Genomic DNA, 15,252 nt, shown 5'->3' with positions numbered 1-15,252 from the left:
ATTCCGTCAACTCACAAAACTCCGACCGGAAATACTTCCTTTGGGTTTCCAAATAAGAGTCAAAACATACACGCACGCGTGTTTTTCGGTTTTTTTCATTAACTTAAATAAAAACTCAATCTTAACAGATAAACTAAAACGTATATATGAATATTCCTTTTCAGTAAAAACACCGAGAATGTCGTACATTTATCCATGCAACAACCTCATAATTTTATTTTGAAATTTAATGGAGCAACTGTAATTTCATCGCTCCTCAGTTTGTCCTGCCCAGAACACTATTATGTTAGATTTAAAAGTCTCATATATGAGCTACATAACAGCAGGGATGTTGCTTTTTGTTCAGATCACCTATGCAGCTTGGAGCTTGGACGTAGATGGGCATCCTCGCGGGAAAAGGGAACATGATGAAGAAAGTTGGACTGATCGGGCTGCTGCTTTTACACCAGGTAAAGAGAAGGACACCTGCTTTATTGCAATGCCTGAGAATATAAAAAATCCAATAGTATTTTATTTTACAGGCTAGATCGTCACCAGGTTGCAATCCTCATGTCGATCCTATGAAAGAGGAAGAAAAGTGCATGAAAAATCTAATATTGTTCATGGAACAAAAAGCAAAAGGTAAATCAATAGTTTTAAATTTTGTTAAATTTTTCTCTTTTTTCACATTTGCTTTTTTCGACAAAAAACGACCTCCTTTTCAAATTTGCATTTTACGCTAAAATGAGTCAAATGTTTGAGAACGTTGGCCTTTACAGAAATTTCAAGTTATGTTTTAGCGACAGCTGGTGGTCATATAACATTATTTAAAATATGATTTTAGGGCCAACTTTAATCTTAATTTAGACTATTAACTCATTTTTTTTTTTTTTTTTGCATGTATCAACTTTTTTCTTAGCTGCTTTATCGCTGCAAATAAACATAAAACTTGTCGTTCTTGTTTTATGTGTGTAGTAAACAGCAGTGTGTATTGTAAGGGAATGTGGGAAGACATGCACTGCTGGCCACCGGCCTCTCTGGGGGAAACAGTCTCTCTGCCATGTCTGGATATCTTTGGGCGTGTTTCAAAAGGTGAGATGCAAGGACGATGACGTACATTTAGAAACTATAAGCCATTACCTGCAACTCATCCGACTGGTTAATTATTTCCATAGAAAACTAATTTGTCTTCTTCGGATGGGACAGAGTTTCTTCTTCCTCTTACCGTCTCTATCCAAACCATTATGTGAAGCTTGTGTACACAAAGGACTGGGTAACATGTAAGAGTGCTGCGTGTTAAAGGGATAATAAATTATCTAAACAGCAAACAAAAGTGATAGATTGATATCCTTGTCGCTTTCACCTAGGTTCAATACTTTGAATAAAGATACAATGAACACCATTTAACTTTTGTCAGTCACTTCTTGCATGCAGGTATTTCTGCAGGGCTGCAGTCAAAAGAAGGCAGGAAGGAGTGATTTTATTGGTATTTTGCAGGTGAAGTGCATCGCAACTGCACCAGCAATGGATGGACGGATCTTCTCTCCTTACATGAGGATGCATGTAGCTATGCTTTCAATGACTCACTTAAATATCTAGAACATGTAAGTAGATTTAAATTTTGTAAAATGAAAAAAATAAATAAAAAAAGACATTGTTTCATACAATGCCATAAACTTTGTTATATGCTTAAGATGTTCTGATGAGTTTTTTCTATATATTTCTAGGAAGATGTTATAAGTGTTTAAAACTAATTTCTCATCTCAGTTCTCAGCTTCCCATTGGTATTTCTCCTATGTGAAGACCATGTACACCATCGGATACACACTCTCCCTTATCACTCTTACCATCGCTATCACCATCTTCTGCTTCTTTAGGTGAGAAATATATATTTCTTTCTTCCCATTGTCCTTCCATCAACCACAAACCGCTCTTAAACCCCTGCAATGCCTCACCTTTGGCCTGTTTATCATCATCGGGTGAAGCACAACCGAGTCCACCTCTAAAGCAGAGTTGATATATTCTGCAGGAAGCTGCACTGTACCAGGAACTACATCCACATCCAGTTGTTTGTCTCCTTCATCCTAAGAGCCATCTTCATCTTTATCAGGGACGGTCTCCTTTTTACAGATTCAGAGCTCTACGACTGTGACAGCTCCACTGTAAGGGTGAAAGGCGATAATTTCAAATAAGAAAGAAAGAATTTCTAGCCACTGAAATGAGTTGGTCTCTCCTAACATACTTTTCTGCAGGTGGCTTGTAAGATTGTGTTGATGTTCTGCAACTACTTCATCCTTGCCAACTACAGCTGGCTGCTGGTGGAGGGTCACTTCCTGTTCACGCTGGTGAGCAGATCCTTCTTCTCGTTGAAGAAACACCTCGCCTGGTCCATCCTCCTGAGCTGGGGTACTACAATATAATACATCTCCCAGTTTTGGCTTTGTTTGACCTGTAAACACATGCGTAAAGCTCAATGCTGTCTCTGAAATACTGCATTCCTAAATGTCTTACAGGCGTACCATTTATTATTATTGTCTGCTGGGGATGTGCTAAGTATTTTTATGAAGATGAAGGGTAAGAAACTAAAATATTCATCAACCATCTACTTAATTTTAGATTTCTAAATGTCAGAAATTAAAATAATTTCTTATTTCTTGGGTACAGATGTTGGGAAAGAAGGAGACATGAATGGATTTGGTGGATACTCCGTGTGCCAGTTCTTCTCTCCATATGTGTAAAATATTTGTTGTTTTAGAAAATACTTCTCTAAATAAAATTTGTCATTTATAAGTACATGTAGCAATATCGCAGTGCTAATTGGCTGTGCTAGTTAAATCAATGGCTAGCTAGCTTAGCTTAGGAACCAAAGCAGTTCTTGGCCTAGTTATGTTCAAAGACTAAACATGAAGCTAAACCTAGCCTCTGAAGTACAAACCAAACTATTTAAAACACATTTTTCATATTATGAAGGCTAAAAATTATTGTAGGCTATACAGCTACCCTAAAAGACAGGTAGATGTCAAACCAATCAAATACTAAATCTGAATTTTTCATTATTTTTTTTGTCTTCTACTTATTTTAGGTGAATCTCATCTTTTTCTTGGGGATTTTGAGGATACTGATCAGCAAACTCAGAATGTCAGACGCACACAGGAGCGAATTCAGTCAGTATATGTGAGTCTTTTTCACTCTATTCTATTCTTGCATTGTAATTGTATTGTATGTGATAGAAAAAAAATCAGATCATGGTGAATTGCTCTTAACTTTTGCATTGGTAACTGGAAGGTGGATAAATGCCAACCTATTTTTGTTCTGGCGAGTTGGGAGCGCTGCATATTTATATTTGGAAGTAGAAATTTTCCAATACAACATGGCTGGTTTTAAAAAGTCAGAAAGACTTCCTGACAACTTAAGCCAGAAAAACATATAACTGAATAAACTGTTGTTGTTTTTTCTTTAACAGGAAGCTGATTAAGTCCACATTTTTCCTGGTGGCTCTGTTTGGTCTCCACTGCATTCTGTTTGTTTTCTTACCCGTCGACGTCAGCAACTCTGTATTTAAGATCTGGACGTTTGCAGAGTTGGCGCTGTCGTCCACACAGGTATGGACCAAATATTTTTTTCCCAGTGCTGTTAAATCCCATAATCTCAATGTGTAATCCTTCTGGTCTTGCACCTCCCAGGGTTTTGTGGTCGCTGTTCTCTACTGCTTCATGAATGGAGAGGTAAAATCTGGACCGTCAGATACAATGCGAACCTTGTGAAGCATGGACCCAACCGGGCAGCGTTGTTGTATGTTTCAGGTGCAGCAGGAGTTTAAGAGGCGGTGGAAAAGATGGAAGCTCACCCGGCACCTGCCCAGTCGGAGTCGGCAGCATCACGGCTCCATCAGCCAGATCGGATCACCTCACACACAGGTCTCCCTGCTGCCCTCTTCTTCTCCTGCCAGTCTTACGAACACTGGATTCCCTGCAGACACTCTGGAGATGTGAGCATAAAGTTGTGTAAGAACTTTTCCTATAATCCCAAAGAAGACGGAGAAGTTAAGAGCTACTCATATATGGAACTAATTTGATTGAAAATGAAAATTTGTTTGCTTTGTTAAGGGAAGATCCCAAAAACATCTTTAATCTACATTGCAAACATTTTCAGAAGAACAAAAGATGTTCTATACAGCAAATGATCTCACTGTGATGAGAAAGCATGACTCATTTAAATTGTAATGTTTTGACTATTTTGTCCAAGTCTTTTTATTTAAAGAGTATCCTCAGTTTGTAGCTAACCTTTTCCATTTTAGCTTCATATTATTTATATAATAACAGTTCAGAGCCTAATGAAGGCTAGAGGATCGTTCATACACACAAAAAACAAACTGGTGGTGGAACAGCTGCAGTGATATTAGGCTACAATAGATTACATATAAACAAAAAGGGCACCAGCATTCAGAAAAGTTTGGGAAAACACTCTTTGTTTTAATTAAAACATCTAATAAACAGTTGAAAGGATGGTTTGTTTGGATTAGACCAAAATCTGGCAGAGACATTAAACATTACCAGGAAAAAGCTCTTGAGGGCCAAGTTGCAGGTGTGTGTACAGTAAACAGTACATTCAGTTTATGGCAGAGAAGAGATAGGATATGACGTCTGAGCACTGCAGTTTTCCATCAGGACCCCATCAAAGGCTGCCCTAAAAGAAATTAAACCATATTTTTCTTAACTAAAGAGTTCATGAAACTTAAATCCTTAAACGTGACAATTTGGAACCCTCAACTTTATACCAAACAACAAACCAAAAAAAAGATACGTTTCACATTTAAAAAGATGATTTAAATCATGAATCATGTTTTAAATACTCTGTAAACAATGTGGAATGGATCACCCTTATTTTAGTCCTTGATTGTACAATGAAAAGTTTCCAAAGACATTAAAATCCCTACAAAGATTGTAAATTTCACAATATAAAAAAACACGAGCTATCAATTTTCTCTGTCTTTTTTTCCCACATCACAAAACCTGACACATTGTACCATCTGGCAAATAATAAATACATTTTAAACAATTAAAGAACAAGCTAAGGAATACATTACATCATTATCACTGACTGCTTGTAAAGAAAAAATATATTAAAGATCCAAAACCTTTCAGTCTTTCTGCACAACATTGCTTTTTATATGCCTACATAACTCACTTAGATGACTTAAGAAAAATAATAATCTTTGAGATTTTTATTTGAAAACAGGATCAAGGTAAATATTTAGCAAAATACTGTATACAGGTACATCTCAATAAATTAGAATATAATCAAATATGTGAGTGATAGTTTGTTATTTTATAGATTCCTTATAGAATGCTATCAGATTTTCTTGTTTATGAAGCTGCCTATTCAGAATGCTGTACCAAGTATAGAAATGGAAAATTGGGTGGAAGAAAAAAAGTTTGGCAGTGGTACACAAGTACATTCATGTTTTACTCAACAGTTGAGGTAGCAGACTCTAAAACTACAAAACTGAGGAAAAAAAGTTTTATTTCAAAAACAAAAAACAGACATTCAGTTTATCTTGTGTATTTCTTTATTGTGTTTATTAAAGTCTCTACATTCCATATTTCTCTTTTAGCTTTTCCACCAACTCCACATAACCTGCCATTGCTGCTTCTTTGGATAAACCTGTTGGTTTGGGAGACAAAGCACATCATTATTGATGGTTTGATTTAGTTTTAGACTCTTTCAAAGATTTAAATCTACATTGAGAAATCTTTGTTCAACCCTATATTGATTTATTGTGTTGAGGTATTTGTAATAAAGTTTCATGAATCCAACCTTTCTTTGGATTCCATGCATCCCATTTTGCTTTTCCTGTAAAATCGAACATCCCTGGTCGTTCTGTGGAAATAAAGAGTCCTGTGTTTAGCCTCAAGCGACTTCAAAACACAATCAAAGTTTGAACAATTTTATTTACTAGACCACCTAATATGACACTGGACCTTCTCTGTGTATGTCAGGCTTATAAAATGTTATTTCAAAAAAGATCCTCGTCTCAACTTTATTTTTACCACTGTGCCACTGAAACATAGGCATTGAATTTATGGTATTTGAAATGAAACAAATATAAGACTCTATAAATATATATTTTTAAAGTTGCAAAAGTACATGTTTGTTTGCTTTGACTGGAGATAAATGCTGAATGTCCTTGAATTTTATTCTACATGGTTGAGACAGTCTGCAGGGCTGTTTTGGGCATTTGTTGCCCCCTGCTGGTCCCTTTAGATTGTGGCGAGGTGAGGTTTGGGTCATTGCATACAACGTGCTTTTAATATTTTAGTCAAACAGTCATGCATAATTTTTTAAGTTATAGTTTGCTAAGTATGGTTTAACTAATCTTTACTTATAATGGCAATATTAAGATTTAAACAAATGATTCCCAGTGAAGCTTTGAAAATAAAATAAGAAAAGAAGAAAACTGCCATTGCAAAATGAGTTGTTTTGTGTTGGTTATAACTAAAACCTTTGCTGAACTGAACCTGTACAGCTGAATCTGAGTTACTGTTTCATAGATGTTTCAGAAGGTTATAATGAATCTACTCTGGAGATGTGATCTGAGGTGTAGGATCCAATATTAACTGTTTAAAAAGAAACTGAACATTATATTATATATAAGGGTTGTGTTCAATAAAGTCTGATAAATAAGATGTTTCGTTTAAACAACATCCTCATTGTTCATAATCTGAAATCTCACTTGTCAAACCTGCATTAAAAAAATCATTTCAACCCCACTCTGTCCAAACAACTGATACAAAACATCCTCACTACACACACTCACCCGTGTTCACGTCTCCAACAGTGGCTTGTTTATACAAACCATAAAGTTCACTCATTTCTCCGTGGTCTGGTCTTTGTTTCAGGACTTTCACCTCCTCTGCTGCTTTCTCAAATGCTTCCTGGGAGAGAGGAAGGAAACGGAGCATTAAACCTGACAGAGGAACCTATAAAAACCACAGGAGAGCTGAAGCGATCATACTCAGAGGTTGGAGAAAAGTCAGCTCACGCGAGGCAGATCGGTTTGGTTACATAGTAGGAAGTAAAAGTGGTAGTTTAAAACAAAATGCACTTACAGACATGGTGACAGGGTGTAAGGCTTTGCTGCTGGTGAAACTTCCGACTGCAAGTCTTGCTCAACTCGTTCTGCAGGCATGTCACGCGGGAAATAAACTGGCAAAGTGGGGAGGGATTTCCTGGGTAACAGTGCCAAGTAAACGATATTTTACACCCTATTGGTCCACAATCAACACAACAGAAATAATCAAACTTTAAACTTATTTATTATCATTTCACAAGTTTTTTTGTTTGTTTGTTTGTTTGTTTGTTTGGGGGACTTTTTTCGGAACGGACCGAAAATAAAAGTCACATTTACAGTGCAGTTCAGAAAACTGCCACAAGATGGCAGCATCTGGACAATAATGCCTAACATTAAAATAACGTCCATGGATATATTTGCCCTCTTAGCTCAGTTTAAAGGTTATTACATTATTTTAATGCATGCTAGAAATCCCTTATCTACATTCATATTGAGCACAAACCTAGAAAACACATTATTGTACAAAACTTAAATCAATTTTATTTGTATAACACCTTCCAGAAAAGGTCAAAGTTTACATTCTTTTATTGGCAGCAACATTCAAGTTAAATGGCAGTATACAGAAACCATTTTATGTCAGAAATCAACAAAGAAGTAACATTAGACATTAAGCTAGATGCTTTAGTTTAGTAATGTTTGATAACTACATAACTGTCTCTATAGTTCCAGTTTTAACTTGAGGTTCACATCTGGACTACAAGTTTTAATGTTCAAATAGAAATCTGAAATGTGTGGCTCGATTTTGTATTCAATCCCCTTTTATCTGGATATCCCTAAATAAAATCCAGCAGAATCACTTTACAGTCTGAAACTGACGAGACATTTAGAAAAGATTTATTCTGTTTACTTTTATTCTAGTTTGATTATCAAAGTTAGTTTGAATGTGTTTTGAAGGCAGCGTTAGAAAAATAAAACATGCATTGCTGCTTAATATTTGCACAATAATTCATTAAAAAAGAAACCTGTAAATAACAAATATCACAGGTAAATGAATGGAGCAAAAAAATCAAAATCTTTACTTTAATACAAATAGTCACATGAAAAGTTTAAGTAGAAACTTATTTAGGTTTCTTGAGCTACAACAGCTTAGTCTGCAGTGTAACAATGTTGCAACATTTTCTGAAGAGCGAATATCATTCTTCACCGTGATTGACACTACAAACAGAGCAAACAATGAATTAAAGAAACAGCAGTCATCTCTGACAGCATTAAGTGCTTAAGGTATCCGTGGCTGGATTCCCTCAGGTTCTTGTTGAGAAGAACTTCAGTTTTCTGACAAATTCCAGCGTAGCATAAATATTTTATCTTCTCTGTGGAGATGATCCACCTTGTTTCTAAGAGCAACAGCGTTTCTCACACATTACTGACATCCTCCACCCCGTTTCGACAGTCTTCGGCTGGCAGCATGAAGCGGATGTGTCGGTTCCCCTCCCAGCCGCGGCGGATCTTCCTGAGCCGCCCGGCCACGCAGGGCAGGCAGAGCGCCACGCGGCCCAGCAGGACCACGATGGGCAGAATCAGGACCAGGACGAATGTGGGAGGCATGCAGAAGCGGTACTGTGCAAGAACAAAGGCGCGATTCCACCCGTAGAAGAGCGTGTGGGCGGTGGCCATGAACAAGGCGCAGTAACCAAGCGTAGACTGCAAATCATCAAACAAACATTTAAAAAAAAATTATAAACTCTACATAACATCAGAAAAATATGTAATTGTGATGCAACTGCAAAGTCTTTGGGGCTGCAAACTACCCATAAAATACATCACGTGTTTTGGCAGAGAGCGAGTCAGCAAGTCCATAGCATTAGCTGTGTAAGAGACCACAGCAGAGCCTGAGGACACGCGCTGACCCACCACTCCTGACCTAAAGAGACCCCACTGGTGTTTTCCTCTGTGACTGTGACTGACTGAGCTGCTTTCTGCACCTTCAGGGGCCACAAGCCACCAAAAACATCCCAAGGTTGTCTGGGCTGCAGAGCAAGGGTTAAAAAAACAACAAAAACAGCCTTGTTTTTCAGTGTGGAATCTACTGGAGGATTTTAGCTTCATATTTATGCAGTTCATCCAAAATAGAAAATCCTCTGTGAAAAACTAAGTACACCCTTTACTCCTTCATTGCAGGTGTTTAATGATTTGAAGTATTTATTTGTGCTAACAATGTTATGAAGAAAAGACATGAAGAATTATCTTACGGAAGAAATGGTTTCTGCCTGTAAATCTGGGGAGAGTTGTAAGGCTTCAACCAAATAGTTTCAAGTTCATAATTTTAAAAAAGAGGAAAACGTTTGAGACAGCTGCCAGCTGTTTCTGTAGCAGATGTTTTAGAAAATTCCTGCAATGCTCAGAGAACCTTCACCAACCCAACAACTCCTTTTGAGACTCTGGAGTTCCAGTTCCCATGTTAAATGGTAAAAAAATGTGCATTTACAATTAGAAAAAACTGGACATGTATGAACTCTCTAGAGCAGAGGATGAAGAAATGGTTGTATCTGAAAAAAACTTAGGTTTGCAAAAATCTGCGTTGAGAGCAAAGAGGAGAGGTTAACAGCACAGAGCCATGTTTGGTGAAAAACAAAATATGAGCAGAAACACCTCATCCAGACTTTTGTTGTGTATTTAGCAGGCCAATGAGCACGCTTATCCTGCAGCTTCGCTCAGCGACTGTACATGCACCGAGCACAAACTCGCCTTTCCTCTCGTCGCCACGTGACTAATCTGACGGCCGGCGGATTACCAAGAGATGAAAGTGGGGTGGGGGGAAATGCAGCACAGGAAGACTGCGAGTCCTGGAAGACCCCAGGCCTCGAGGAGGGAAGAAAAGGAAGTGTGTGCATACTGAGTCACAACACTTTGGTGGCTTTGTCACAGGATAAGTTTAGCTGTGAATCTGGGGCAACTGCAGTAGCAGAAAAGCTAGGTGTTTACATGTGGGGGGCATTCAGAGTCGTACTTAAGGGAGGAATAGTGTGTCTCTGAGGGGATACTAAACATGAAACATACCTGGATGAAGCTGAATTCCCTCCAGTTGATGGTGCCGGCAACTGAAGGTAGAGAGGTGACCGCCAGCAGGGAGAGCAACCCGAGGGCCATGATGCCCACGGAAAGGTACAACTCCATCCTCCACACGTCCTCATCCACCCAAGAGTCCTCCACGCCCATCTTAACCTGGAGACCATGCACATTTTAAGGCACTGCTCAAGATCAAGACATGTAGCTCCACTGTGTCTTCACCTCACCTGCTTGTAGGCCTGGTTGATCAGATTAAAGCGGGCGGACTTCCTCAGAGGAAGACACAAGCTGTAAACGGCGTGCAGGACGGCACACAGGAAGCTACAGAGTCCCAGCTGCTTCCTGCTGGTCAACCAGCGGTCCAACCAGTTGGGGAAGCGGTTGTACTTGGTCCCCGACCACAGCTGAAGGACAGCGGCCAACAAACCAGGCAGGTAGACCAACGATAACATCACCAAGGCCACGGACGGAAAGGTGACATTCACCACTTCGATGGGCATTTTGTAGAAGGCACTTTTGTGCTTCATGATGAAAGGATGCAACACGTCCCGGGCAAAGTTATACAGGTAGAAGAAGATGAAGAGGAGCAACATGCAGAAGACAGGGAGGCGCCAGGATGGGAATAAATAGAGCGGCAGATTTTCGATCTCCAGAGAAGAAGAAAGGAGGCCCATGTCGACAGGGATGAAGCCCATCCTATGGCAGACTGACTTCACTAAATTCTTGGCCATTTGGCTGTTGCTGCACAGAAAAACCTGCAGGCAAGATCATGAAACAAACCATTTATAGCTTCCAAAAATATTTACGTCAATAAGCAAACCATCACTGGAAACTGATGATGTTTCCCACCTGCCTGCCTCCATCTCGGGCTCCCATCTGCAGCGTCCAGGCAGATACGGTGTTGAACCCCTTAACCACGAAGCTTCCAGGGAAATAGTCTGCCAGGAGTTCGGCGTTAGATGGACCCTTATGGTTGATGCTTAAACCGTTGCTAACATCCACCAAGGTCTTTCCAGTCAACGCCTGTTTCAAGTCCATCAGCGTGGAGTGATGCTCAGGGTAAACTGCGACAAAGATCAAGTCTGCCTTGTTGGCTGCTTCCAACTGGCTGGTCACCTGGAACACAGAAGTTTTTAATGCTCCAATGGTTCAAATGCAATTATTTTTAAAGTGATGGACAGGAAAACAGAGGTGAAAAGGAATTTGTGTAGCTCATTTGTCAAATATGGTGATAAGTGTGTTATGATTTGGGCTGGACTCTACTCATGCTCCACTAAACGCCTCCGAACCAGTAGAGACGTTTCATCCAAACAAGTTAAAGATCCCAAACACAACTCTCCTCCATCATGTGGGAAGATTCTTTAACAGCTAACCTGGGTGACTAAAATCTATGCCAACATTCTTTCCAATATGCAAAGAAGGCCATTCAAAAGGGAAATCCCCTGAAACCAATGCAGCACAGAGAGTCACCAGCACCCAGCATCTTGTGTCTATGAACCACAGACTCCAAGCAGCCACTGCATGCAAGTGACCTGCAACAAAATAGTCAAGATGACTGTTTTGGACACATCATCCCTGGATTTAGGAGGTATTTTCATTTCAACATGGTGAAACTGAAATGTCTGCAAGTCTTGAATGTGCACACTGGATTGTTTAAAATATTTCTTTGAAAGTTAGAAGGCAATATCTTCCTAAACATTACAGAACATTCTATAGTTAAAACATCATCTTTATAATCTGTGTATGACGGTTTTGTCATTTTTCAAGCACAGACTTGTGTTGATGTATTTTCTTCAACCCCCTTTAGTCTAATACAATTACCCTTCGTGGGAAACGAATGATGTATAATCATCTCCAGAAGGAAAGAAACAAAAACACCAATTACACAAGGAGTGTGTGTATCACCTCGACCTCCTCTGGGAACAGAGCAACAAAGCGTGTGGGGGTCCGACTTCCCACCACTACTTGGTAGCCAGAGGCCACCAGCCTCCTGGCCAGTGAGCGGGAGAAGTCTCCAGTGCCCAGGATGCCGATCACCGAGGTGCTGGGATCGGACACGCCATCTTCGAAGTGTCTGGCTCCCCCGTCGTCTCTTTCTAGAATTAAACGCCTTGACATCTCATCAGGCATGATGTACTAACAGATCTGCAAACATCAGACCGGATCATGGGTTAGAGTCATGATTATGTGATTTCCTAAGATCCAAACTGGACATTATTGTCTATCAAGACACTAATCTCACAAAAGCTAAAATAAAAGTAACACTAATAATAGATTTGCCGGTGGGTTTCTATCTGACATCTGTCTGCTTGTTTTTAGAACAGAGAAGCCTCATTCCTATTATCTGAGTCTCAGCTGGCATGTCCTACATCTGTCAAAGCTGCTGCCACCCAACATTAGCAGAAATGGAAATCAGGCACTCTAAATATGGTAGCAGCTACTTTCGTGGTTAGTAATAACCAACTCACTTAAAACTCTGCATTATGTTAACTTCATGCAGACTTTAGAAGTCTGTCAGTTTTGCCAAACTTCTCTCGTGCAGATACTTTAAAAAACCGCTAAAAATTAGGAAACCGTCTGTATTATATGTCAAGAGTTGTTTTAAAGCAGCTAAAATGTGTTTATTAAAGTGTTTAATAACTTTGTTTCTTAATCGAAACAGAAAAGCTATTTAAAGCCACCATGCTGGCTGTCCTTGTGGAAACTTTACTCTCCTTTAATACGAAAACAACAAAGTAAAAAAAAATAAAAATAACGCAAACATCTCGAGAAATCCCTCAGAAAACACACTGAGGCTTCAACTGCGTTCTAAAAGTAACAATTGTACTTACAGACAGCACTTTGTTTAACCCGAGTCTCCGTTTTCAGTAAACTGCAGCGGGTTCTTCCTTGTCGGATGACGCAGCAGTTATAGCCACGCCCCTGCATGTCAGGGTAAGATAAAAAAAAAAAGCGCGCGTGACTTCCGCCGCGTGCTTCAGGTGACAACACGTGACCAACTCGGTGTTTATAGCGTTATTTGCAGTTTAGGACAGTAAATAACATGCAAGTAAAAACAAAAACGTTCAGGATTTTATGAAAGTTTTCTGTGGGACAGTTTAAAGTTTTGGCTAATATCATTTGAGGACAATACCATTTTTTCATATTTTAAAATGAATAAATAGGATAAAATATTTGCTTAACCAACGTAAAGCATCATGTTTTGTGAATAATTGCAACGAGAGTTTAGACAGTGACAAAAAGAAAGTGATCCAATTTTGTTTATTAGTAAAACTATTTGAATCAAAAATGAGTGAGCTGCAATTAAAATAATAAAAAATTATGTAACCAATCACTAAAAAAAGACAAATTTTACTGTTTTTATACATTTCTGAACAGATATCTAATCCTGAAACCATCATATAAAGTAGATGCAGGAGGCGCTGATTCCTCTGCATACATTATGTTCTACAAACACAAAATAGAAGAAAAATAACAAAACCCATGACAAAACTGTGAGAAGTTGGGACTACAAAGTTTTTTCTCATTTCTTTTTGCATTCTGTGCCGCAGTGGGACGTATTGGTGCTTATGTATGAGTGACGTCACATGGTGAGGCATATTAGTGCCCCCTGGTGTTTTCGGATCGATTTTAGGCAAAAATCAGACTACCGCAACATCTAGACTTCAACGCATAAAAATTAGATCATATCTGGGGTGATTGTAGACTGTAGAGTGTATTACAAGCTGGTTTGGTGACATACCAGTAATTAGTAAGATCTAGTGTATAAAGCATCAGATCTTAATTTAATCTCAGAACTCTCAGCATACCACCCCTGTAGTGAAACGATTAAACACAATTAAGAGCTGATTAGCTCATATAAGCAAGCTAGCACTAATTTAAGAGGTAATTTGGCTCCCATTACACCTGTTAAATATAAGCAGGTGTTAGCATTGTGAGCACATGATGACAGTAGCCTTCAGCTGCGTTTGTATAACAATACTTAGAGGTTTGAGGCTAATCTCATATACCCTCTCTCTGAAAATGGTTTTAATATTGAAGTCCTCCTGTTCCCCTCCTGCTTGCAAAGCTGGTGTATTTGATAAACTGGCCTTGGGATCGGTAGAAAAAAACCAAACGCGTGTTAAAAAGATGTCTGACCGCAGGTTACACACTGTCACCATGACTTCATCATGTCTGCCTTTGCCACTTGCAAAAGGTTGAATCCCTGAGGCGGGTTGTGCTACATCAGTGTCGCCACACACAAATATGTACGTTCTCACACACGAACCCTTTTTTTCCCTCATGCTCTCTCATGGCTCTCTGGTGGCTTCATGTTTGTTTATTTCGCTCAGGGTTGCAGCTTGCTACATTCATATTTCATTTTCAAGTTTTTCATTTATATATCACTAAACTGTGTCTTCTGATTAATTACTAAATTAATCAGAAGACAAGGTAGAATTGGTCAATATTGTGCCACGTGAGGAAATTAAAGGTCATAAACATTTGGCCTGAGGTGGACTTTGACAGGTGTTCACAATCATCAAGGAGCGTTTTGTTTTATCCGTGCAATCGAGGACAGACGTGTCTTCGGTGGGCTTCATGTGGGATCAGGGTCACGCACTAAGACAGAAGCTGATGTTGCAAGTTCTCATAGCTGTCTTGTTGTGGTTCACAGATGGCTCATTTACACATATGAGCTGTGACGTTTGATTCATAATAAGTAGAACAAGTTTCACTAATGCAAAACGAACAGAATGACAATGGCTGACCAACGATTCCTTCATAATTCAGTCTGTAAAGCAATTAAATCTTTATGCAGTAGCTGGGTGTCTTTTTTTACCGACTGATAATAGTGGTCAAAGATATTCGTAGTGCCTTGCAAACGTATTCAAACCCCTTAGTCAACCAACACAAAGGAGTGTGCAACTATAACAAGGGGGAAAAATGAGGGGTTTTTTGCAAACAGAAATCAAAACAAGAATGATGTTTATTTCTTTTCAGTACATTTGGGTCAATCACTTGTAGAACCACTTTTCACTATGGGGTGTGTCTATACGTTTGACCCACCCCGCATATTTCCACAATATGCAGTATTACACAGTTGAAACCTAGCAGAAGCTAACACCTACCGTCATTTGGCTCCTGAGGGTACA

At 39.1% G+C, this 15,252-nt stretch overlaps 3 protein-coding genes across 4 annotated transcripts; 1 reads left to right on the top strand and 2 right to left on the bottom strand.

Annotated features, from left to right (window-relative positions):
* The first annotated feature begins 102 nt into the window (after positions 1-102).
* On the top strand, positions 103-5,556 carry LOC122827258 (secretin receptor). 2 transcript variants are annotated; one of them, XM_044110006.1, is made up of 13 exons: positions 103-449; positions 522-621; positions 955-1,071; positions 1,477-1,583; positions 1,747-1,856; positions 2,009-2,141; positions 2,232-2,385; positions 2,493-2,553; positions 2,644-2,713; positions 3,062-3,153; positions 3,443-3,581; positions 3,663-3,704; positions 3,783-5,554. In XM_044110006.1, exons 1-13 carry the CDS (start codon positions 378-380, stop codon positions 3,969-3,971), a joined length of 1,386 nt encoding a protein of 461 aa, XP_043965941.1. In that variant the 5' UTR covers positions 103-377; the 3' UTR covers positions 3,972-5,554. The 2 variants fall into 2 exon arrangements, with proteins under 2 accessions (XP_043965941.1, XP_043965942.1); XM_044110007.1 differs by lacking the exon at positions 2,009-2,141 and having other exon boundaries at positions 2,288-2,385; positions 3,783-5,556.
* LOC122827261 (acyl-CoA-binding protein-like) lies at positions 5,535-7,205 on the bottom strand. The gene is made up of 4 exons (XM_044110011.1): positions 7,089-7,205; positions 6,797-6,914; positions 5,797-5,859; positions 5,535-5,643 (listed from the first exon to the last, which is right to left on the bottom strand). The coding sequence occupies exons 1-4, from the start codon at positions 7,092-7,094 to the stop codon at positions 5,570-5,572; spliced, it is 261 nt and encodes an 86-aa protein (XP_043965946.1). The 5' UTR covers positions 7,095-7,205; the 3' UTR covers positions 5,535-5,569.
* Positions 7,206-7,568: 363 nt separating this feature from the next.
* steap3 (STEAP family member 3, metalloreductase) lies at positions 7,569-13,054 on the bottom strand. The gene is made up of 6 exons (XM_044110005.1): positions 12,949-13,054; positions 12,023-12,262; positions 10,967-11,233; positions 10,345-10,872; positions 10,109-10,273; positions 7,569-8,752 (listed from the first exon to the last, which is right to left on the bottom strand). Exons 2-6 carry the CDS (start codon positions 12,245-12,247, stop codon positions 8,465-8,467), a joined length of 1,473 nt encoding a protein of 490 aa, XP_043965940.1. The 5' UTR covers positions 12,248-12,262; positions 12,949-13,054; the 3' UTR covers positions 7,569-8,464.
* Positions 13,055-15,252: the final 2,198 nt, after the last annotated feature.

The sequence above is a fragment of the Gambusia affinis genome, linkage group LG24 (assembly GCF_019740435.1).
Source record: "Gambusia affinis linkage group LG24, SWU_Gaff_1.0, whole genome shotgun sequence".
Taxonomy (NCBI): Eukaryota; Metazoa; Chordata; class Actinopteri; order Cyprinodontiformes; family Poeciliidae; genus Gambusia; species Gambusia affinis.
Note: the sequence above shows the minus strand (reverse complement) of the source record. Positions and strands in the feature narration are given on the sequence as shown.